Below are 22,069 nucleotides of genomic sequence, written 5' to 3' on the forward strand. Positions count from 1 at the left end.
TGATCACTTCTTTGCCTCTGTGACGTCACGCTGTGTCTTCACCCTAGGCATAACAGCACCACCGGGTGGGGGTATATATGGGAGCGGGCATATGGGGAGCAGCATGCCTGAAACTATCGCGAGAGCCTACTCACTCGGTTTCCCAGAATCCTCCGAGCAGCAGGGGGCGTGGTAGCGTGCGAAGGAGAGGCCTCTGTAGTGCACATTGCCGGGACTCAACGCAGGGACCGACGGGAATTGTAGTCGCGTTCTCAGGGCGACAGCTGACTTCCGGGCCACGCTGCCCTGCGTTCCGCGAGGAGCAAACGCTCTCGCGAGGGTCATCGGGAGTCGTAGTCCGGCTCGCAGGCGGCGCCGGGAGCCGTAGTCCGTCTCTCTGCCCAGTCAGCGCGGTGCCGCCCGCCTAGCTCTCGGAGCCCAGAGCCGCCGCCCAGGGGAATGCGGGAGCCCCCAGTTCGGGAGAACAGAGAGTCAGGCGGGGTGAGGGGCGTTGCCAGGCAACGGGCGAGCGCCGCGGTTGGGGTACGGGTCGGGGAAACGTCTCTGTTACTTGGTGTCTGGGGAGGGGGCCCTGTTGTCAGGTGACAGGAGGAGAGAACTCTTGTTGTTTAGCGACAAGGGAGGGGAGTCTCCTGTTGCTAGGCGACCAGAAGAGACCCTGTTACCTAGAAACAGGAGAGGAGGATTCCTTTATTGCTAAGTAACCAGAGGAGAAACTGGTTACCTAGTGTGGTGGGGGTGAGATGGCCCTCTGTTGCTAGGTAACCAGAAAGGAAGCCTGTTACCTAGGGACAGGGGAGGGGGGGTTCTGTTGCTAGGTGACCACCATAAGGACCCTTTGACTTAGAGATGTGGCGGGAGTGATCCTCTGTTGTTAAGTGAGCAGAAGAGAGAGCTAGTTTTCTAGAAACAGGCGATGGAGGTACTTTGTTACCAGGAGAGCAGAGTCAGGGGCCCACGGTCGCCTCAGGCTGCCCGAGCCCCTAGTCAATGACGGTGCCCCCAGGGCCTGCTGGTAGGTTGGGCTTCCAGATCCCAGGCCCTTGAGTACCTTCTCCCCCACCCCCAAAGCAGGAGCCGAGGACGGCATGTCCCAGGCCCCAGGAGCTCAGCCAAGCCAACCTTCCGTGTACCACGAACGGCAGCGCCTGGAGCTCTGTGCCGTCCACGCCCTCAACAACGTCCTGCAGCAGCGGCTCTTCAGCCAGGAGGCTGCCGATGAAATCTGCAAGAGGTGACCATCACCCACCCTAACCCCTGGAGAAGCAGGGCTCACAGAGGCGGAGCAATCCACCTGGGCTGCACAGCAAGGCAGGGGCAGAGCCCCGGGCCTTTCTGCTGCCCCATCTGCCTGGGCTGGACTCTGGGACTCAGAGACGGAGATGTTGCCTCCTGCACATGTTCGTCCCCCTGATCTGGCCCCTAGATCAGGCCTCATCCTGTTTTCTGGGCCCTACTCCCCACTCTCCTCTGGCCTCTCAGCTTCTGGTTTATCTCATTCAGTCCATGCTACACAGAGCTCCAGCACTGACCCTGCTCCTCCCCTGCTCCCAGCTCTCCTGTGGCTCCCCAGCACCCCTGGGAGAAGCCCCAATCTCCTCACTCTGATACCAAAACCCTATGTGCTCTGATCCCCACCTGCCCCTGCAGCTTCATATCTCACTGCTCCCCTCAAACTAATTCCTCTCCAGTCCCTCAATGAGCACCCCCTCATGGTGCCTCTGGGTGTTTGCACGGGCTGTTCTCTCTGCCTGGCACAGCTTCCTGCTCTTGGCAGCCTGGAATGCTGCTCCTCACTATTCAAGATTTCAAACATTACATCTTTAGTATCTCTCTGCCCGATCCCCTCCTCTCCGTCTCCACAGCTCTGGCCCCGTCGTCTCCTGGACCCTCCCCTCAGCCTTCAGTTCCTCCCCTGCAGTCAGTCCCTTGCTGATCCTACACCCAGAGATGACCCTGTCTCCCTATCTCTTACTCACAGCCCTCCCGTGCCCCCCACCCCAGCATCCTCAGGCAGAGCCCCAGCCCCTCTGACTATTTTTGAATCTATTCCTCTCCTATTATTCAAAACAGGGATCAACCAACTCTTTCATGGTAAGGCCAGGCTGGAGACCCAGAGATGAGTCTGCTATGAGCCCTGTCCCAGGGGAAGCCAGGGAAACAGATCCACAGAAAAAGAATACACAACTTTCCCCTCGCCCACCCCTCCCCCTGCCCTGCCCACCAAGGGCCCAAAGACAGAACAAAGGTGCCCTTGTCCAGACAAGGCGGGGCCCAGAGTGGTGGCAGGGTGGGACTTCTGGGCTGGAGGAAAGTCTGGCAGGGAGACAGGAGCACAGGAGATGTGGTTGGGGACAAGGTGACTACAGAGGAGTGTGACGGGACTGAAGCTAGAAGGCCAGCAGGGACCAGACCATGCAAGGCCTCAAAGGCCAGGCCAAGAGGCTGGGACTCTATTCTGGGGTGATGGGGGTGCCAGGGAGGGCTGGGAGCAGCGGTGGGGCAGCATCAGCGCTGAGTGTAGCAAGAGCCCCCAGCCTCTGTTGGAGAAGGACTGGGGGGGGAGATTGGAAGCCAGGTGAGGGTCCAGGTAGAGGAGGGCAAGGCCTGAGCAGAGAGATGTGGCTGGAGGACAGGGTACCAATCCTGGAGGACAGGACAGAGAGTCTGGGGATGGGAGAAACAGGGCTTGGGGCTGATGAGTCATGGAGGCAGAAGAGAAGGTGAAGAGTCCAAAGGGTGGGTGACTTATGGACCCTGGGGCTTTGTGGGGAGGGTGAGGCCTTTCCAAGGACCCACCAACTCAGGCCCTGACCACCTCCCAACCAGGTTGGCTCCAGACTCCCGGCTGAACCCCCATCGCAGCCTCCTGGGCACTGGCAACTATGACGTCAACGTGATCATGGCCGCCCTGCAGGGACAGGGCCTAGCTGCCGTGTGGTGGGACAGAAGGAGGTGTGACCCAAAGTGCTGCATCATGTGTGCTGAGCTTGGCACAGGGGGTGCAGTGTGATGGCAGTCAGGGTGGGATAGAGCAAGAGGAGGGGCTGGGTGGATAGAGGGAGGAAGGAAGGGGGAGATGAGTGGAAGATTTGCAAGGGTGGATGATGGATGGATGGGAGATGGCAGAGGGATGATTAAATGGTCAACGGGATGAATTGATGGATGGATGATGGGTAGATTGATGGGAACTGGGTGACCAAGTGGATGGTGGATGGATGGTTGGATGTGTTGGGTAGGTGGTGATTGGGTGATGGGATATATGAATGGATGAGTGGTTGAGTGAATAAAGGATGGATAGTTGATAGGCAGTGGATAGCCAGTAGGTGGTTGGGTAGATGGATGGATGGACAGACGGACAGACGGATGGGTGGATGAGTAAAGGGTGGCTGAGGAGTTGGGTGGCTGGTGGAGAAGTTGGGTTGATGGCTGGCTGGCTGATGGTTGATTGCATCAGCGAGGGGGCTGATGTTTGGGTGAATAATAGATGGGTAGTTGGATGGTGAGTGGTTGTTAGACAGCTGAGGGGTTTGATGGGTGGGCGGTGTATAATGGATGGCTAATGGGAGAATCAGCGGTGGACAGTGGGTAAGCTGTCAGGTAGATGGCTGCCTGGAAGGCTTCGGGAGGTGGGGGGCAGGTGAGTGGAAGGAAGCAAAGGGTGGGCAGATGGAAGAGAGTCCCTGGGCTCCACACACCCTGTAACGTCAGGCCAGCAGGCACACACTGAGGGCTGGGCCCTGACCATGGTGTCTCTGCCCCGCCACTCAGGCCCCTGTCCCAGCTGGCCCTGCCCCAGGTGCTGGGGCTGATCCTGAACCTCCCCTCGCCCGTGTCGCTTGGGCTGCTGTCCCTGCCGCTGCGCCGGCGGCACTGGGTGGCCCTGCGCCAGGTGGACGGCATCTACTACAATCTGGACTCCAAGCTGCGGGCGCCCGAGATCCTGGGGGACGAGGATGGCGTCAGGTGAGGGGGAGCGACTCTGGGGCGGGGCCAGGCGCCAGAACCCCCTCCCTGGGAGGCAACCCCCAGTTCCCCCGGGCCTCAGTCTCCCCATCTCTCCTCCCAGGGCCTTCCTGGCGGCCGAGATGGCTCAGGGCCTGTGCGAGGTGCTGCTCGTGGTGACCAAGGAGGTGGAGGAGAAGGGCTCCTGGCTGCGGACAGACTGACCCCGAGGAGGAGGGGACCACGGCTGCCGGCCTGGCATGGACCCTGCACGTCCACGTCTGGCTCCCAAGCTTCAGGAAAGGGGCCAGGCCTCACAGCTCACGGACCTAGTGGAGGCCCCAGGCCCTTCCCCGAATTCCCTGCTCCTCAGTGCCACGGCTGCCTCAATAAACCTGATGATTTGCCCCTGGCCTGGCCCGCCTTGCACCGGGGTGGGGCCCCTTGCCTTCAGTTACTCTAGTTTATCAGAGAGGCCCAGGCAGGCCTTGCCAGCAGCTGGGCCCTCTGCCACCTCCCAGCCTGGCCACCTCACAGGAGTCACTCACTTCTTAGGGCCTCAGTTTCCTCACGAGGAGGGGGTGGAGGCCCCAAGGGAAAACACAAATCCTTGCCTTCATGAGGTTCCCTGGAACCTGCGAATATGTTTGAATACCAGACAGAGGGGAACGAAGGTTGCTAATGCGCTGCCCTTAAAATCGGGAAACTGTCCTGGTCCGGGTCAGCCCAGTGTAATCCCGAGGTCCTTAAAAGTGGAGAAGGAAACAGGGAAGGAGGGTTGGAGAAAGAGACATGTGGAAGGAAGCCAGGTCAGAGAGATGCTACATGGGGCAGGGGGCAGAAGGGTGGTTGGAAGACAAGAGGTGGTCAGAAGCCAGGAAATGCAGGTGGCCTCAGGGAGCTGGACCAGGCAAGGAAACAGATTATTCCCCAGGTTCCAAGAAGGAACCAACCTTGCCCACATCCTGACTCTAACCCAGTGAGACTCATTTTGGACCTCCCCTCTCCAGAAGTATAAGAGAATCAGTGTGTGTTTAAGCCACTAAGTTTGTTAGAGTAGCCAGAGGAAACTAATATAACATTAGAATTCTTTAGGGCAGAGGAAGGTGTCACTGAGAAGGGGTGTGAGCAAAGACTGGAAAGAGGGGAGGGAGGGAGCCACAGGGAGGTCTGCGGGAGCATTCCAGGCAGAGAACAGGCAGTGCAAAGGTCCTGAGGCAGGCCAGCATGGCTGGAGCAGAGGGAGCTAGGGAGACAGAGCAGAGAGGTGATGGAGGGGGAAGATGGTGCCCGGTGGGACTGAAGCAGAGGAAGGACAGGCTCCCATTAGATGTCCTCTCTCCACATTCTCACCTGAGCAGCCCCTCTCCTGTTCTGTGCCCTCCCCAGGGCCCAGTGTCCCTCCCTGCAGCTTCCTTGTCCTGGCAGCCATTCACACCCAGCTCCCTGAGCCGCAGCTCTGGGTCTGGCCTGTGCAGCTGGGTGCTCACCCTCCCGGGCTGGGAGGAAAACACAAGGGATGTGAAGACCCCTGGTCCCAGTGGTGGGGGCTTTCACAAGGGTCTCATGAGACAATGTGGAGACCATACAAAGGTGGGGGGACGTGATGGGGCTGGGCTGGCTCTAGAAGGCTGAGGGGGGCTCTCCAGGAAGCCAGTGGTAGGGGAGACTGGGCATTCCAGAATTGGAAACAACCGGGAATTAGCCCTGGAATGCTGAGGGAGCAATTCCTCCCGGTAGCTGTCTGAGGAGGTGATAAGAGACAAGGATGGATCCTGGCCCCACAGCCCACGGGGCCTCCAGAGGCAGCCAGGGAGCGGACACCAGCAGGACCCGGTGGCCTGTGGCGATGGGAGTACTTGGGCTTGGAGGGTTCTGGTTCCCAAGACTTCCTGAGGTCAAAGGGCAGCTTGTAAGGTGAGAAGTCAAACAGCACACGAGGGGGAATTGTCAGGGTCCCAGGACACCCCACCTCTGGGGGCGGCCCCCTCCCCTAGTCTCTGACCCCCTCTGTCTCTCCCTTTGTGTCCTTCTCTTGGTCTCTCTTTCTGGGTATTTCTCTCTGTCCGTGTCTCTCTCAGTTTCTGTCTCTGAGTCTGTCTCCCTGGGCCCTCTGGGGCCCCGTCCTGTGCCCGTCGCCTGCCCCATCCTGTCCCAGACAGCCTGACGGGGCTCCCTGAGTGTTTCTATTCCTGGGCCTGAGTGACCTCTCCAGGTGCCGCCTCAGCTGTGACCTAATATGGTCTGAGTGGAGCCCACAGGGCGGGGGTGGGGGGAGGTTGGTGTGGGGGTCCCAGCAGCCTCCCTCCTGCTCCCAGCCCCGCTCCTGTGCTAACCCCTCCCGCTTGGCAGTCTGGAGCACCAGCAGGCCAAACCTGTACACGGATTGAGCGCTTATTGTTTGCCCCTAATGGTGGGTGCAGACCACCCCGTGCAGCCTCACTGGCCCCCACCTGCTGGGGCCCCCACTTCTCACAACACCTGAGCCAGGCTGGTCTGAGAGCTTTGGGGGATGAGGGGCTCCTGGGGGTCCCCAGTTGCCCATTGAGGGCGCCCCATGCAGAGCCGCAGGGGCCTCTCAGTGCCCACCCCGTGGCAGGCAGGGAGGAGGGGGCCGCGGTCACGAGGCAGGTGCCCGCGGAGGTGACAGCTGTCCTGCGCCCCCCGGGTGCTGACAGCTGAGGCCCGATTTAGCTCGCGGAGCCCGGGACTGGCCAGATAAGGCAGTGGGGGGAGCGACCCCGCCCCACAGGCGCCCTTTAAATCGGCCGGTTGGGCCCAGGGGGGGCGGCCGCCGGCGACGCCAGGTGAGAGGGGCCGCGCTCCTTCCTGACTTCCCCGCCGTCCCGCCCGCACCGCGGCTCGCCTCTCCGGCTCTCAGTCTCTCTCTGTTGCCATCTCTCACTGTTTTTTTCTCTCTCTCTGCTTCTTTTTCTCTGTTTCTCTGTGTTTCTCTCTCTCTCTCCCCCCCCCCCTCTGCTTCTTTCTCTCTGTTGCTTTCTCTCCCTCTCTCTCTCTCTCTCCCTCCTATCTCCCCCCTGCTTCTTTCTCTGTTTCTTCCCCCTCCTCCTCTCTCTCTCTTTCTCTCCCTCTCTCTCTCCCTCTCTCTCCCTCTCTCTCTCTCCCCCTCCCCCTCCCTCTCTCTCTTTCTCTGTCTCTTCCCATCCCAGACCCTTCTGCTGTCCATTTCTCCTGTCCCGTTGCTAACTCTGCCTCTGTTCCTCCTTCTTCCTCTCTCTGTTCTTCCATCATTTCTCTCATCTCTCTGTGTCTTTCCCCCCCCCTCTCTCACTGTCTCTCTCTCTCCCTGTCTCTTTCTTTCCATTTCTCCCTCCCTTATTCCCTCTCTCCCTCCCTATCTCTCTCTCCATCTCTAACCCTTCCACCCTCTCCCTTCTCCCGTGTCTCTGGGTCTGTCTCTCCCCCTACTTCTCTCTTGGTCTCTCTCAATCTCTCCCTGTCCTGTCTCTGTCTCTCCCTCTCTCTCCCTAACTTTCTCTCTGTCTCTCTCCCGCACGCCTTCTCCCCATCTCTGACCCGACCCCTCCAGCTCCCTGGACGGAGGCCACCAGGCCCTCAGCTGCAGTTTCTGCTGAATAAAGCTGTTTCTGTCCTGACCCTTCTGCTCCTCTTGCCTCCTTTCCCTCCTCACCCCTCTGCCTCTGAGCTCGGCATCCCCGCCCTGGTCCCGGCTGGGTGGGGGTCGGAAACCTGGGGCTGGGGTCAGCGTCGGGGTTCCTCCCTCCCAGAGAGGACAAGAAACAGAGGCTGATAGACAGACAGATGGGGTAGAAAGACAGAGAAATGGACGCAGAGGGAGATCCAGAGACAGCAAGAGACAGGGACTCAGTGGCAGAGAAACAGAAAGACAGACTGGGATGGCGTAGGGTCGGGTGGGGGGCATGGACTCAGGCGGGAGAGCCAGTGGGACAGCAGGCCCCAGATAGTGAGTTGGGGGACGGGGGAGTAACCTCTGAGATAGAGAGATGCAGAGACACAGAGACTCGGAGGCTGAAAAACAAGCGATTAGGCAGTGCCCGCATCCCCCCAGGCACAGCCGACAGGGCTGGGCAGCCCCCTCCCCCTCCTGCCAGGCTGTGCCAGGCCCGGGACAAGGGGCCCTTGTCCTGGCTCCAACGGGGCGGCTGGGGGATGGGCTAGGTCCGGGGGGAGGGGCGGCCACCGAAAGCCGGGCGGCTACCTCTCCCCTCAGACTCCCCCGCCTGCCTCCCTCACCCTCCTCCTTCTGGCCTCCCTTCCCGGGTCTCTGCCGGCTCCCAGCCTGCTTTCTGCTCTGCTGGGGAAGGGGGCAGGCATTTACAGAGCACCTGCTGTATGTACCTGAAATGTCTCTGAACCCCTCCTGACGCTCTCTTGTCTCCCCCCTCCCTTTGTGCCCTCTGCTTGTTCTTCCCACACTTCTGGCTCCCCTCCTTGGAAGGGGGCATTTATTAAGTTCCTGGTGTTTGTCAGGCAATTTCCATACACTGTTTCTGCACCTTATACTCTTTCTGCTCTCCAGTCCCTTCCTGTTTCCTTTTACTTCTTGCTGCTCCGCCTGGTCTCTCCTGGAAAGAAGTGGGCATTTATTGAACACCTATTGCGTGCTAGGGAATTTATGGACACTGTCTCCTCTATTGCATTCTTCTTTCCCAATTCCTTTCTTCCTTCCCTATTCATTTTCTGTCCTTTCTGACTCTGCTCCCTCCTAGGGGAGGAAGTGGACATATATTGAGCACCTACTGTGTGCCCAGCAGTTTACACATCTTCTCCCCCTTCCCCACACCCTCCTTCTCCCCTGTCTCTCCACTGTCCTCTCCTGATCTTTCTGGGCTCTCTGCCAAGGAAAGGAACACACATTTATTGAGCACCTATGGTATGCCAAGCAATGGCTTGTGCTTTCTCTCCTCTCTTCTCCCCCCCCCCGTCTCCACTGACCTGTGGTCTCTGCTGTCCTCCACCTTTCTGTTCTCTGCCAGGGAAGAAAATGGGCATTTATTGAGTGCCTACTGTGTGCTGGGCAATCAACATCCCACCTCATCTCCCCTTGCCTGTTTCTCCCTGCCCCTTTCATTCTGCCAGTTTCTCCTTCCCTGTGTTCTCTGGGCCTTCTTTGGGGAAGGGAACAAGCAGTAACTATGTGCCTCCTGTGTGCCCCGTGATTTGCCTGCACCGCCTACTCCCAGTGTGTCCTCTCCTCTGCTGTCACTTCCTCTCTTCTGCTCCACCCATTCTGTCGCCTCCTTTGCACTTGACTCCCTAGACCAAACTTCCTTTCCTTTTGCCTGTCTTCCTTTTCCTCCAGTTCTCTCTCCTCCAAGGAGGACAATTTACATTTACTGAGCACCTGCTGTGTGCCTCACCCGCATTCACACCCTCCCTTCCTCATTTCCTCTCTCTCGTTCCTGGCTCCTTCTCTCCTCCAGCTCTTCTCCTTCCTCTCTGCCCTGCCAGCTCCCCCCTGGGGGAGGAAAAAGGCATGTATTAAGCACCTGCTGTGTGCTACTCCTCATATCAGCTGTCACTGCTTGCCTCCCAGGCTCAGCTTGCCCTTCTCTTCCCTGCTCGGCTGGCTTCCCTCCTGGCTGCTTCCTCTATGCTCGCTGCCAGGGAGGGGTACGGTCATTTATTGTCTACTTTGTGCCCACTGCTTTCCCTGTGTTGTATCCTTCCATCACACCTCCTCTTGGTCATTCTCTCTGCTGGGGTTTCCGCCTCGCCCCTCCTCCTCTGCCCATCTTTTCTCTCAGGAAGGGAACTAGCACTTAAGAGCGCCTACTGTATGCCTGGCAGTTTCCACCCCGGCCCTCTCTCCTAGGCTATCTTTCCTCCCTGGCTTTCCTCTTTGGTGGTTTCTTCCCTTCCATTCTGCCTTGGCTCCTCTCTCCTGAAGAAGGGAATGGGCATTTATTGAGCACCAACTGTATGCCAGGCTTTTTATAAACATAGCCCCCACCACTCTCCTCGTTTTCCCTTCCTCTCTGTCGCCTCTTCACTCCCCACTGCCCTCTGCGCTCTCCACCAGGGAAGGGGAGGGACACTCATTTAGCACCAACGGTGTGCTGGCCCTTTCCACACACCAGCGCCTCTCCTTACACCCTGTGTTCTCCTCTGCCCACTCCTCTCTTCCTCCTCTTTCTTCTCAGCAGTGGAAGCTCCAAATTTTCCAGGCGGAAAATGTTCCAGGGGTCTAAGTGACGATCTCAGTCACCACTGCTGTATCTTCACCATCTTCACCTTGAAATGATGACCAATTTGGGCTCCAATTTGATTTCCTCGTTGGGGGAAAAAATGTGGATCAGAATAGCCACTCCCTAGGGCGGGGGAGGGAAGGGGGACAGGAGACCACGAGGGAAAGTAGGATAGAAAGTGCTAGAATGGAAGCTGGGAGGCAGCATGTGCCCGCGGGAGGGGGCGCAGGTTCTTCCTCCAGCTGTTCTTCAGTCCTGCGTTGTTGCCCTCTTGGCCCCTCCCAGCCCGCTCGGCTCCCTGCTACACCCCCGCCCAGGGAGCAGTGGAGGAAACTGAGGCTCAGACCAGGAAGAGAATCGCCCCCACTTGGCTCCGAGTCTCCCTCCCTCCCTGAGCCTCAGCCCCCTCTCCCCCGTTCTCTCCATCTCCCTCTCTCTTTCTGAATCTCTCTTCCCTGCCTGTCTCTCTCACTAGTTCTCTCTCTCCTCCCTCCCATTCTCTGGATCTCATTCTTTCTGCATCTTTTTCTCCATCTTTTTGTTTCTGTCTCTCCTCTACTCTTCCGTCTCACACAGCTCCTCTGCCTCTGCCCCGTCTCTTCCTCTGCCACACACTGTCCTTGCACCCATTTCCCTCACCCCATGGTCTGGTTTCCTTTGCTCACACCTTCTTCATCCCGTTTCTTTTCAGTCTCTCTTTGTGGGAATGCTCCTCCTCCCCTCTTCTCTCCCTCCCCTCTTCTTCTTCCTCCTTCCCCCCTGCCTCCTCCTCCTCTCCCGATCTCTCTGTCCTCTGTCCGTCTGTCTCTTCACTTCCACCTGCTCACAGGTTGTCTTTATTCCTCTCACCCTTGTCTCTCACCCTGATCCTCATGTTTCTTCCTCTTTATTACATACACACACACATACACGTTCCTCCCCCGTTTCTTTCCCTTAAAACCATGTTCCTGTCCTTTGTCACCTCGACTCCCCTGCCCTGTGTTCTCTCCCTCTCTGGAAGCCTGCTTTTCCTCCTGACTTTGTCCCGCCCCACTTCCTGGCTCTGTCCCCGGTGAGGTGCCAATGGGACTGGACTGGGTACGGAGTCCCCAGTCCCGAGCCAGGCTTGGCGGGCCCTTGGCTCTGGGGGTTGCCCTCCGCACCCCCTTCCCCGGCTGCTGTCGCCTCTCCTCTCTCCCCACCCTGCCCCCTCCACCCTCTCACACCAGCCTCTCCTCCCGTTCCTCCCAGTCTCCCCCACAGGAGGGGGGGCGCTTTTTCCTTCCCTTCCTAGCCTCACTCTTACTCTTTTTCCCCTCTGTCCTCTTTCCATTGGCTTTTTTCACTCCTCACTCTCTCCCTCCATCTTCTCTCCCCCTTCCTGGCCCCCTCCGCCGTCCCATCCCGGCCTCACGCCCTCCCTTTGCTCTGGGATGGCTGCCAACCTCCCCCACATGCCTCGCCGCTTCTCTCTTCTCTTTGTCTCTCTATTTCTCTGTCTCTCAGAGTCTCTTCCTCCCCCACCTGCTCCCTTGCCTGGGGTTGGTTTGCAGCCTCTCCCTCCCCTGCCCTCCCCATCATCCCCGCCCCAGCACCCCCCGGCGGCGGGGAGGCCCCTCTGATGACCGGCAGGGCAGGGGCGGGTGTCTCCACGTGCGGGGGGTATTTTTATCCTGCCTCGGAACAAACGGTCCTGTGATTAATGTTCAGTTTCCAAAATTCATTTCATGTCCTGCCAGGTCCTGGGACCATCAGCTGCACGTGTTTGTCCGTCTGCAGCTCGCGGTTCACTGGGGATGCGGGGACATTTTCCTGTGATTTGGAAGGGGCGCATTTTCCCTCGGGAGTTGGCAAACCTGCCCTTCCCTAGTCTCTGTCTTCCTCTCTCCCTGACTCTCTTTCTGTCTCTCCCTGTCTCTGTCTCTCTCTCGCCCCACTCTCCCTGTTTCTCTCTCTCCTTGCCTCTCCCCCCTTCTCCTTTTCCGCACCCGGTTCCTTCCCTTCCCCCTTTATTTCCCCGCTGCATCCTCTGTCACACCTTTGGCTTTGTCCTGTCTCTTTTGTTTTCCCAGTTGTCACTCTTTTCTCTCCCTCGGTCACAAATGCCCTTGGGTGGCCGGCCCGGCGTTGAGGAGGGAGAGGTGTCCTCATAGGTGGGGCTGGGATCTGAGGAGGCACTGCCCACCCACCCCTGCCCTCCCCCCTCCTCATCTGGCCTCACTTTCCACTCCACCTCCACCCCTCCATGTTCCCCTCTCCCTTCTTCCTGCCACATGGTCCTCCATCCATCCTCCCCTCTGCTTGAACCTCCCCCTCGACTCCGCCTGTGTGTGTGTGTGTTCATTCGTTCATACGCGCGTGCTCTGACCTGGCGGGATCCTTCTTTCCCGCTTCCATGTCTCCACCTCTCTCTCCCCTTCCCTCCCCCTCCCTCCTCCATCCTCTTCTCTCTCCTCTCCTCAGTTTGTCTCTCTTCCTCTCTCCAAGCCCTTGTCTCCCACACCTGTTTTCCCTCCTTCTTTCTCTCTCACAGGCACACACACACTTCTCATCTTTTTGCCATCTTCCCTCCATCCTTTTCTCTCCATTTGGTCTCCTCTCTGTCCACCGTCCTCACTCTCCCCTTCCCTTCACTCCCGCATTGGACCCTCTTCTCTGCTCACTCCCCTCCCCACTTGGCCCCCTCACATTTCTCTTCCCGTCCTCCCCTCCGGCGCCTCTCTGCCCCTGGCTTTCTCCCCTCTTCTCTCTCCCTTTCCCTCTATTTCCTCGATCTTGTTTTCTCACCTGTCTCCTTCCTTTTTTCTACTTGCTCCGCTACCCCCACCCCGCGCTCCCTTTTTCTCTCTTCCTTCCACACCATCAGCCTCTTCCTTTCCTCCCTCCATCTCGGCCTTTCTCCTGGTTCCTCCCCTCTGACCTGCACTCCTCCTTTCCATTTCCTCTTCTCAGTCTTCTCATCCTCGCACTCCTCCCCTCTGCGCTCCCTCAGTCTCCCCTCTCCTTCTTGTCCCATTCCTCTCCTCCTTCTTTTTCTTTCTCCCATCTCTCTCTCTCCTCATTCCTCCCTTCTCTGAGTCTCCTGTCCTTCCTCTCATCCCTCTTCTCCCTCCTCCCCGTCCTCTCCCCAGTTTCTTTCCTAGCCCCTCCCACCTCCTTTCAGTCTCTCTCCCTCTTTCCTTTCCTTACTCCCTGAATCTGTCATCTCTTCTCTCTCTCTCCTGTCTCGGGAGGCCCCTGCCAGCACCCCCGCTGGCCCTGCACCCTCACCCCCAGCTCCGAGCTCCTCACCTGCTCTGCCTCCCTTTCCCTCTCCCGCCCTAGAGGCACCAAGGCTTCCAAGTTCTGAGAGGCCGGGGAGTCCACCCGGGGGTCCCAGGGCAGGACAGTCCAGCCAGAGTCCCTGAGGTGGAAGGACTTTTGTGACACCCATTTTCTCTCTCTTTTCTGTCTGTCCTGGACTCTGGACACTGTCTGGAGGGATCAGGCCTACCCCAGGCCCAGGAAGGCGAAAACGAGGACCGAGCTCAGACAGGGAGCTAGCTGCCTAAAGACACACAGCATGTAAGTAGCAGGGCCAGGACGGGATGGGCCACCCTGCAGCTGAGCAGGAATTGGCTCCTTCTTGACTCTGCTGACCCCTGGACTCCTGTCCGAGCTTCGTGAGGAGGCTACCTCCTTTCTGCTCTATTCTCCTCCCCAACCCTCCACCATCTTCTCTTTCTCAGGCCGCACGAAGCACATCAGCGCTGGGAGGACCTCACCCGACCCCCACTTCACGAACAGAAAATAGGCGCCCAGTGTTCCTGAAGACCAGCATCTGCTAGGACAGAGGCTTCATAGGAACCCCAACCTTCCCAAAGGACCGACAGTGCCCCCTGCTGGACACTTTTCTCCACTGAGAGGGACCACCTAGGCCTGACCTCCCCTGTATCCACCTGAGAGCCCATTCACCCAGACTGGGTGTACTCTTCCATCGCCACCTGCTGGCAAAGGACAAAACTGCAACCCAGCTCTATTACAAACTGGGAATGGTCCCGACAAATAAGGATAGTGCCTGGGGGTGGGGGAGGGGCCGCAGGTCGGGAGAGGGGAAAGGGAGCCTTTGCAAAACTCTATAAAAATTAAGTTTTACTCCTAACCAGTCTATAAACATCATACTCAACAAGCTCCTTCGTTCGCCAACTTAGATTTCCAGACTTGGTGTATGTTTTCGTCATGCTGTAGGTGGGCTCTCTCCTGTGTTGCCATGGAAATGTACCTGTGACTGCTTGGCGAAACAAAGGAGAGTGGGGTTTGGTTTACAAAATTTGCTTGGGAGCCTATTTCTAGGAATCAGGCCAAATTGAATTTGTTTTCTCTGCAATGACTGTGCTGAATAGAAGGGGGGGGTGCAAGCAAAGGTGAATGGCTCACAGCTAGAGAGACCCCAGTTACTAGGCCCTGATCCTCACCTGGAGTCTCTCTGATGGGCTAAAGAAAGAAAAGTCTACAATTGTTTCCAGAAGCTACCTGCTACAACAGAGTTTGGGGAGGGATAAAGATTCTTTTAAAATACTAAAATTAGCCTTACATATTTTAAAAGACTGCTTGCCAAACAGCTCTTTTAACTACACCCAAATGACAATATGAAACCCTAAGCTACGAGAGGGGGGTTTCCTCCGTGCCAAGGAGCAGGTGACATTTTGTGAGGCAAAAAAAGGGATCTGAGGGGTGAGGCAGAGAACTGAGGAGTGGGGAAACCCCTTCACAGAGCATTTCCCTTGCAGGTGATCTCCTTTCTTAGACCTGAGGTCAGGAGGCTGAGGTGAGGGTACAGGAGAATGAGGGCTGAGCTCAGTGGAGACAGAGGGAAGGAATATGGCAGAAAGAGGAGAGATGGGGCTGTACGGGGATGGAGGGGGAGAGAATGGTGCCTGAAGTCTGGCCTGGTGGTATCTAACTGAATCATTCATTAAGGCTAGGTGGTGGTAATTACCGAGGCTGAAGAGGAGTAGATCAGAAACTAAAGGGCCTCAAAAGCCAGGCTGAGGAGCTGGGACTCTATCCGCAGGGCACTGGGGAGCCAGGGAGAGCACTTGTGAGCAGGGAAGAAGAGGGGGCAGCTCTGGCATCAGAAAGCCTCACATGAGGGGGATGGACTGGAGGGGAACACTGGAGGCCAGGAGGCCACGGAGGCTGGGCTGATGGTCCAGGTGGGAGAGGACAAAGCCAGGGCTGGAGAGGGCAGAAGTCAAGGGACAAGGCAGGGAGGAATGGTGGGGTAGGGCAGACCAGCACTCCAGTCTGTGAGGCTGGGCAGGTGGCGGCACCACTCACTGGAATAAGGATTCCTGGAGGAGCTCCAACTGGGGGCGGATGGATGGCACCAACTTCCTCAGGGGTCCCTGAGGCACATCCTGGGGAAGGAGACCTGGAGGGGAGTCTGAGCTGGAGATGGGCTTGGGACTCATCAGTGAAGAGGGGCTGTTTAAAACCTCCATTGTGGCTGGGTGGTGGCCGAGACCCTCCCCCATCAAGTCCCCATCTGGTAGTGCATCCTGCAGACCCAGCCACACATGGGTGAAATAATGCAGGTATATGGGAATTCCTGCAGCACCACTCAAAACCAACCAAAGGTCCACTGACAGGAGACCAATGAAGTCCACTCCAAGCCAGCCATGCCATGGAATGACGATGCACTCTGTGTAAGAGACAGAAACCTCTCCAACTTGTATCGGGTGGCAGGGCAGAGGTGGGGAGCCAGGGCAACATATTTTTGCAAAAATTATGTACATCCACATCTGTCAGTTAATTTAGAGTATCTCCAGAACAATGTGCAGAAGACTCAGAACTCAGGCTGCCCCCAGTGAGGGGAACAGGTGTCGGGCTGCAGTGAGCAGAAGGCTTTAGATGCTACGGTATCCTCTGAGTTTCGGGCTATATCCCCAGATACCCTGGTCAATAAAAAGAAACAGTGACTGAGCTCTCCAGAGACAGGCAAGAATTGAAAGAGAAGTTTATTAAGGACAGAGCCCAGGGGAGCCTGCACTAGCTCAGACATTGACTAGGAGATACCACAGAGTAATTCCACCGGCTTGAAAGCCATCCAGAAAGTCTAAGAAGAAAAGAACGTAATCAGATAAAGACCTCAAATCTCAAGCCACTAAAACATAACAAAATGGTGAAGGAAATGACTAAGGGGAGACCACATCTTCAAATTAGACAAAAGGTTGAGAGCGCCAAGCCATGAGCACTGCCTATTAGAGCATCAGTAAACACCTCTGGGGTAATCTAGGAAAGAGAGCAACAGAATTCACTGGACCGCAGACAGGAAAAACACCGCGCGCACTGTCTCCTGCTGGTGGAAAAATAAATGCAAGTTACAGAGACTCTGGGGACACCATTTAATGTCTTGAAGCTACAATGAAAAAAAAACAGGTAAAATAAACCCCAATGCTGGCAGGTGTGCAGCACAACAGGCACACTAGAAAACACAAAGGAAATGTGAATCGGTGGGTCGCTGCTGGACTCAGACACACTTGGCGCAGAGGGGCGGGGCTGGCCCCTGGGGGCGGGCTCTGAGCCCCCCCCAGCCCCGCCCTGGGCCCCGGGCTGCCAGGGACCCCAGTCCAAGGGCATCGAAGACAGAGGGGGCACACTGAGGTCTCAGCACATCAGATGACTCACAAGAGGAATTCAAAAACATAAACGCTGCCATCCAGCAAAGGACAAGAACAGGTCTCAGAAAATACCAACAGCGCCGCTGAGATCCTGGGTCCCCACTTGGTCACGTGTGCACTTCGCGAGAACCGCACTGTCCGTTGTCGGAGCACTGGCTGAAGGAGCTCGACGCCTCTTTCTGGTGGCCCACAAAGGACGAGGCCACTCTCCGGGCAATGACAAGCACCGAGTGCCAAAAACACACCGCGCAGGCGCAAAGCGGCAAGTGCGGGGTCAGGGCACACAACTGGGAAGGCGCTAGTTCCGTTACGAAGAATACGCCTCCCTGCTTGCTGCTGCCCGCACTGACACTCCAGGAGGGAAAGTGAATGGATTAAAGCCATCGAGTGACCAGGGAGACGAGACTCCACCGCGCACCTAGTTGCGCTGTTTCGCCCGTTCATAAAAACATCTCTAGGTCCCATTCTACTCCGGCGTCCCCAAGAAGCCATTGAAACTCACACCAAAGACAGGTCGGCGACAGCACTCACCACCGGCTGTCGGGCTATTTATAACCACATAAAGCAGGAAGCAAGCTGAACGCTGAAATTTGGGGGGCAGTTTAATAAACTGCTACACAACACAGTGGCCACTTTTTTTGTTTAATGCATGCAGCAAACAACGGAATAAAGCTTGTATATCATGACCACCTTGCGGCCAAGTCAACGGCTGCCATTTGGTTGCTGCAAGTTTTAACTTTCCAAAACGTCTGTCTATTTTAATATATTATCCTGTCAATGTTTTTAAATAGGCAAGAGGAGGAGGGGAGATAAATAACAAAGACCTGGCAGGGTCCTAGGGAAGACATCTGGGTGGCGGAAGGGGTTCTATTTATATCATCAGGGCCCCTGATTCCACTAAATGTTTGTTTTGTTTTGACTTTCAACATCATTTCTTCAAGCCCAGAGGCCTGGCATCCTGATGGCAATTATTCAAACTCAGCAGATAGAGGCCAGAGCAGGGGGCAAGGCTGTGCAGTGGAACAGAGCAGGGGACGCCCACAACCAGCCCACCCCTGCTCTGTGCCAGGCTCTGGGCTTCGAGGAGCCCCAGGGTACCCTAAAGGGCAGATAGACAGGAGGTGGGCATCCCAATCCAGTGTCAGACAAGTTAGGGGGACCATCTAGCCTGGCCAGGGCCAGTCAAGGCGGTAAGACCATGAACAAAGGCACAGAGGCTGGAGAGAACCTGGCATGTTCCCAAACTGTAGGGCTTGGGGCTTGGGGCGGGGTGGTTGTTGGGGGAACAGGTACTAGACACGAGGTCAGAGCTGGACTAGGAGCTTGGGCTCAATCTTGCGGCGAAGGGAAGCCTCTGGACCTACAGCAGGGCCACAGAAGGGATGCAGCAGGACCCAGAATCCAGCCACCCCTCTGCCGACAGGAATGCCGAGGTCCAGAGGGAAGGGACTCCTGGGGGGGTGGGGAGCCCGCCTACCCTCCTGGGATGAGGAGACTAGAGGGGCGGTCAAAGTTCTTCCCAGGATGACCAAGGACACGGGCCTGCCGGGCGGGAAGGGTGTCTCCTGGGCGAAAGAAGATGGGGCACTTATGGGCCCTGGGCCCCTCACCGACCACTGCCCCCACCACCACCACCACCCCCGCCCCCACCCTGGCCCCCGGCATCTGGTGCTCCAGACATCATGAGGAACAGGACCACGGGAATGATGTACATCCACTGTGAGCCGGCGGGATGGTGGAAGACGAGAGACAGACAGACAGAGAGAAGAAAGGTGAGTATAAGCAGCGTCCCCCTGGCGGGGAGGGGGGCCAGCGTGAGGGGAGGCGCGTGAGGAAAGGGGGCCCAGGTCCCCTACTGCACTACAGGTTGGGGAGGGCTGGTGAGGCGCGGGGAGGGCAGAGGCGGGAGGGGGCTCGGTCCTCACTCAGGCCTCCTGTGGCTGCAGCGTGGGCCCCGGGGCAGCAGGACGCAGGGCTGTGAGCAACACGGCCCCCCCCAGGATGAGGTGCCACTGAGGAGGGAGGGGGCACAGGTCAGGGCCAGTGGCAGATGTGGCGTTCTGCAGCCATCAGGGAGGGCAGAGCTGGGAGCAGGCAAGCTCTCGGCCTCTCTGGGCCTCAGTTTCCCTGCAGCTTGGCTGGTAAGCTATCCTGACGTCAGGAGCTACCAGCACACGGACTGATGGCCCTCGGACTCGCACTCAGCACAGTTGGGCTCAGCATCCTCGCACCCGAGGCCCAGAGCCCCCGAGGCCCCAGCCGCACTGGCTTCCACTGTTCCCTGCCCTTGCCTGGGGGGGACTGGCCTCCTCCAGCTCCAGTGCTCTCAGCTCCAAGGACCCCAGGCCTCGAGAGCTGCTCTGACAGCACAGGGCCATCCTCTCCTCAGCTCCCAGCCTCCTGGATGCCTCTACCCATCTCTCAGGCCTGCCTGGAGGACCCCACCCACCCCTTCCTGTTTGGGAAGACCTCCCTGTTCTTGATCTGTCCCCCAGCCCCAAGCCTCACAGCCCCAGCCTGGCTGAGGCCTCATTCTCTTCCGCAGATCCTCCTCCCAGAGCTGAGCCCTGACCACCGTACTTCTTCCAACAGGCCTCCATTCGAGAATGACACTGCCTGTGCTGCACCTGCCCTGGTTCATGCCACTGCCCAGCTCCAGGCCAGCCGTCTGCTGAGACTGGACCCCTTGTGACCACCGCCAGGAGCTGCCACAGGCAGGGGCGGGACCCAGGGCTCCAGTCCTCACCTTCCCTGTCTAGGCCTGGGCTTAGCCTGGGGTCATGCGCAGAGGGCCCAGATGAGACCCTACATGCAGGAGGCCCAGAGAAGGGCCGTGGGGCAGAGGGGCACTCAGGAAGTCAGGATGGGAGTTGTGGGAGGGAGAGCCTGTCGGGAAGAGGGCGGGCAAACCACCACTCACATATTTGGCGAAAAAGGACTTCTGCTCCTGGGGGTTCTTGGCCTTCTGGGCCTGCTCCATCTCCATGCGCTCGATGAAGGCGGCTGTCTCGGGACTGGGGATGGGTGGGAGAAGGAGATGGGTGAGGATGAGGATGAGGGGCCAGGAGAACTCAAAGCAGCCCAGAAAGGCAGGGGGAGGGGCAAGGCCAGAGTTAGCCATTGAGAGGCAGTGCAAGGTTGGCCCAGCTTGGGGTAGGGCAGGCTATGCCCCAGGCTCCGCACCCTCTCCTCACCCTGGGGCCGGGACTGGCGGCTGCAGCTGCACAGAGGTGTTGAACAGCTCCAGGTCCACGTCCTCCACCTCATGGCCCCGGCAGCCCCCGGGGTACGTCACCACTGACACGCCCACCACGTTGCCGGCCACATCCACGTGCAGGGTCAGCTGGTCCGAGAGGTGTGACTCTACCAGGGAGCACTGGGGGAGAAGGGGAGGAAAGGAGGGGGGTCAGAGGAAAAGGGGCCATCAGGGGCGGCTGCCCAGGCCTTGCCCACACTGGGACCCCCAAGCCTTTTCCAAAGCCCTCCGAGGCTCCCTGCCAACCTCAGGCACGAGCAACAGCCTCCCCAAGGCCCATGAGGCCCTGCACTGCCCCATTAAAGCACCCACCACCAGCACTGTCCCTCTTCAGCCCAGGAGACCTTTGAGGGCAAGGCCAGGTCCAAGTCTTCCCCATCCATAAACACTGAGGCACGAATGCTGGAGCCCAAATGGTAGAACCCGGGATGGAGCGGGTGGGCAGAGCAAGGATGGGGACCATCCTTGTCACTAACTCACCGCAGGGACAAAGGAGGAGACATAGCCTCCGGCTTCTGGGCCATCAGAGGCCCCAGGCCGCCGCGGGACCCGGACACGGTACAGGCCATTCAGCGCTGCCACATCCTGCAGTGCAGAGAGGAGGTGGCAGTGAGAGGGACAGAGCCCAGCCCCTACCAGGCCTGGACCCCCTCAGGCCCCTTCCACCCCAGTCTCACCCAGCCAGCATCTCCGACTCCCTGGCCCAGCCAAGCCAAGGCTGCCCAAGACTTCCTACTGGGCTGCCCCACCTGGGGAAGAAGCCACCACAAGGAAAGCAGGGCCCAGCCCAGGGATGTGAAGTCCTGATGACACTTTCCCCAAGTCTGGATCCAGCTCACTGCCGGACCCCAGGGTCCCCTCCTCACCCGGAGTCGGCCCCGCTCCTCCTCATTGAGTTGCCGCTGCGACAGAGACAAGGTACCATCTTGCTGGTTCCAGAGCAGCGAGCCCCGCTTCCGGAAGTGGGCACTGTCATCTGTGGGCGGCCTGGGCTCAGCGACCTCCTGACATTCCGCCCCTCAACCCTTGCCGTGACTAGGTGGCTTCCCTAGCCTGAGCCCCCATTTTCCCACCTGAAAACCAGGCCCCCCATCATGTCCAGTCCTCCTGCCTCACAGGGCAACCCAGGGCAGGTGCCTGAACACCACAGTTCCTGAGCCCTACCCCTCTGCCTTGCCAGGTGACCCAGGGTCGCTCACATAACCTCTCTGAGCCTCAGTTTCCCCAGCTGCAGAATACAGGGGCTACAGATCTCAGGAGCTCCCAACCAAATCAGCTGGGCTTTCCTGGGCAGATGCCAAGTTCTGACTGCAGAGAGTCCCAGCTTCAGCATTTATAACAAGTGCCCCAGAGTTTGGGGCCTCAGACTAGATTATTAACTTCTGGGCCCTACTGACATCTGTGCCCTGGGAGTCCGGACACCCAAATTGCAGCAGTTTAAGCTGGGCTTTAGAGAGGGTCCCAGCTCCACCATTCACTTGAAAAAGGACCTCATCCGGTGTCCCTCTGAGCTTGGTTTCCTATTCTGGAAAATGGGGCTATCCCTAGCACCCGCTACCTCGCAGGATTACTGCAAGGATATTTGAGTTAATACACACAGAGCACCTAACTACTAGCCCAGGGCACAGGCCGACTGGTGCTCTGAGATTATTACTGCTGTGTTGACTTTCCTGAAGCTGGGATTTGTCTTACAGATGTGGGAGTAGTCAAAGGCAGAGCTTCTATTCTCTTCCCCACCTCTACCACCACCTCCCCAGTGTAAATGCACACACATTCCCAGGTGCAAAGCTGTAAGTAAACGGATGGCGTGTCTCACACTGGGTGGCACCCAGACCCGAGTTCCTGACCACGGGGCACCTGGTACGTGTTCAGGTGAGAATGTTGTTGGACTCACCAATCTCAAATGAGTGCTCCAGCAGCAGCCCCACGGTGCCACAGCTCTCGCCCTCTCGACCTTCCGTCCCAGCCTGCAGGGCAGGTGATAGAGAGGGCCCCACGTAAGGACGATCAGAGCCCTCTGCAGGGCAGGACCCACA

General features: G+C 58.1%; 2 protein-coding genes and 1 long non-coding RNA gene across 9 annotated transcripts in view; 2 read left to right on the forward strand and 1 right to left on the reverse strand.

Moving 5' to 3' along the window:
- The window catches only part of EMC10 (ER membrane protein complex subunit 10), a 37,631-nt gene that overhangs the window by 14,426 nt on the left and 1,136 nt on the right, over nucleotides 1–22,069 (reverse strand). For 2 of the 4 annotated variants that reach the window (XM_072968616.1, XM_072968615.1), the window contains exons 2-7: nucleotides 21,928–22,000; nucleotides 20,900–21,009; nucleotides 20,514–20,618; nucleotides 19,972–20,153; nucleotides 19,698–19,791; nucleotides 18,428–18,494 (exon numbers count right to left, since the gene is read on the reverse strand). In XM_072968616.1, coding sequence (XP_072824717.1) covers nucleotides 18,428–18,494; nucleotides 19,698–19,791; nucleotides 19,972–20,153; nucleotides 20,514–20,618; nucleotides 20,900–21,009; nucleotides 21,928–22,000 — 631 coding nt within the window. Of the gene's footprint in view, nucleotides 1–17,354; nucleotides 18,495–18,702; nucleotides 18,790–19,697; nucleotides 19,792–19,971; nucleotides 20,154–20,513; nucleotides 20,619–20,899; nucleotides 21,010–21,927; nucleotides 22,001–22,069 lie in introns of those variants that run through there. The other 2 variants (XM_031681568.2, XM_015242825.3) reach the window with 2 other exon arrangements.
- Nucleotides 323–4,357, forward strand: JOSD2 (Josephin domain containing 2). Of its 4 annotated transcripts, none has more exons than XM_006208412.4 (5): nucleotides 323–480; nucleotides 1,075–1,234; nucleotides 2,830–2,955; nucleotides 3,772–3,966; nucleotides 4,070–4,357. In XM_006208412.4, the coding sequence occupies exons 2-5, from the start codon at nucleotides 1,089–1,091 to the stop codon at nucleotides 4,167–4,169; spliced, it is 567 nt and encodes a 188-aa protein (XP_006208474.1). In that variant the 5' UTR covers nucleotides 323–480; nucleotides 1,075–1,088; the 3' UTR covers nucleotides 4,170–4,357. The 4 variants fall into 4 exon arrangements, with proteins under 4 accessions (XP_006208474.1, XP_031537444.1, XP_031537445.1 ...); XM_031681584.2 differs by having other exon boundaries at nucleotides 329–522; nucleotides 1,072–1,234; XM_031681585.2 differs by having other exon boundaries at nucleotides 331–480; nucleotides 1,072–1,234.
- Nucleotides 8,868–14,300, forward strand: LOC107033929 (uncharacterized). The gene is made up of 2 exons (XR_001459468.3): nucleotides 8,868–13,679; nucleotides 13,844–14,300. It is a non-coding gene; the product is annotated as an uncharacterized lncRNA (long non-coding RNA).

Source organism: Vicugna pacos, chromosome 9, assembly GCF_048564905.1.
Source record: "Vicugna pacos chromosome 9, VicPac4, whole genome shotgun sequence".
NCBI classification, from domain to species: Eukaryota; Metazoa; Chordata; class Mammalia; order Artiodactyla; family Camelidae; genus Vicugna; species Vicugna pacos.

Bases quoted from the DNA above. Each gene is read 5' to 3' on its own strand.
- JOSD2 (XM_006208412.4), top strand. From the start codon at position 1,089: ATGTCCCAGGCCCCAGGAGCTCAGCCAAGCCAACCTTCCGTGTACCAC. The intron at 1,235-2,829 runs GTGACCATCACC...CCTCCCAACCAG, and splicing joins GCCGATGAAATCTGCAAGAG to GTTGGCTCCAGACTCCCGGC. The intron at 3,967-4,069 runs GTGAGGGGGAGC...CTCTCCTCCCAG, and splicing joins GGGGACGAGGATGGCGTCAG to GGCCTTCCTGGCGGCCGAGA.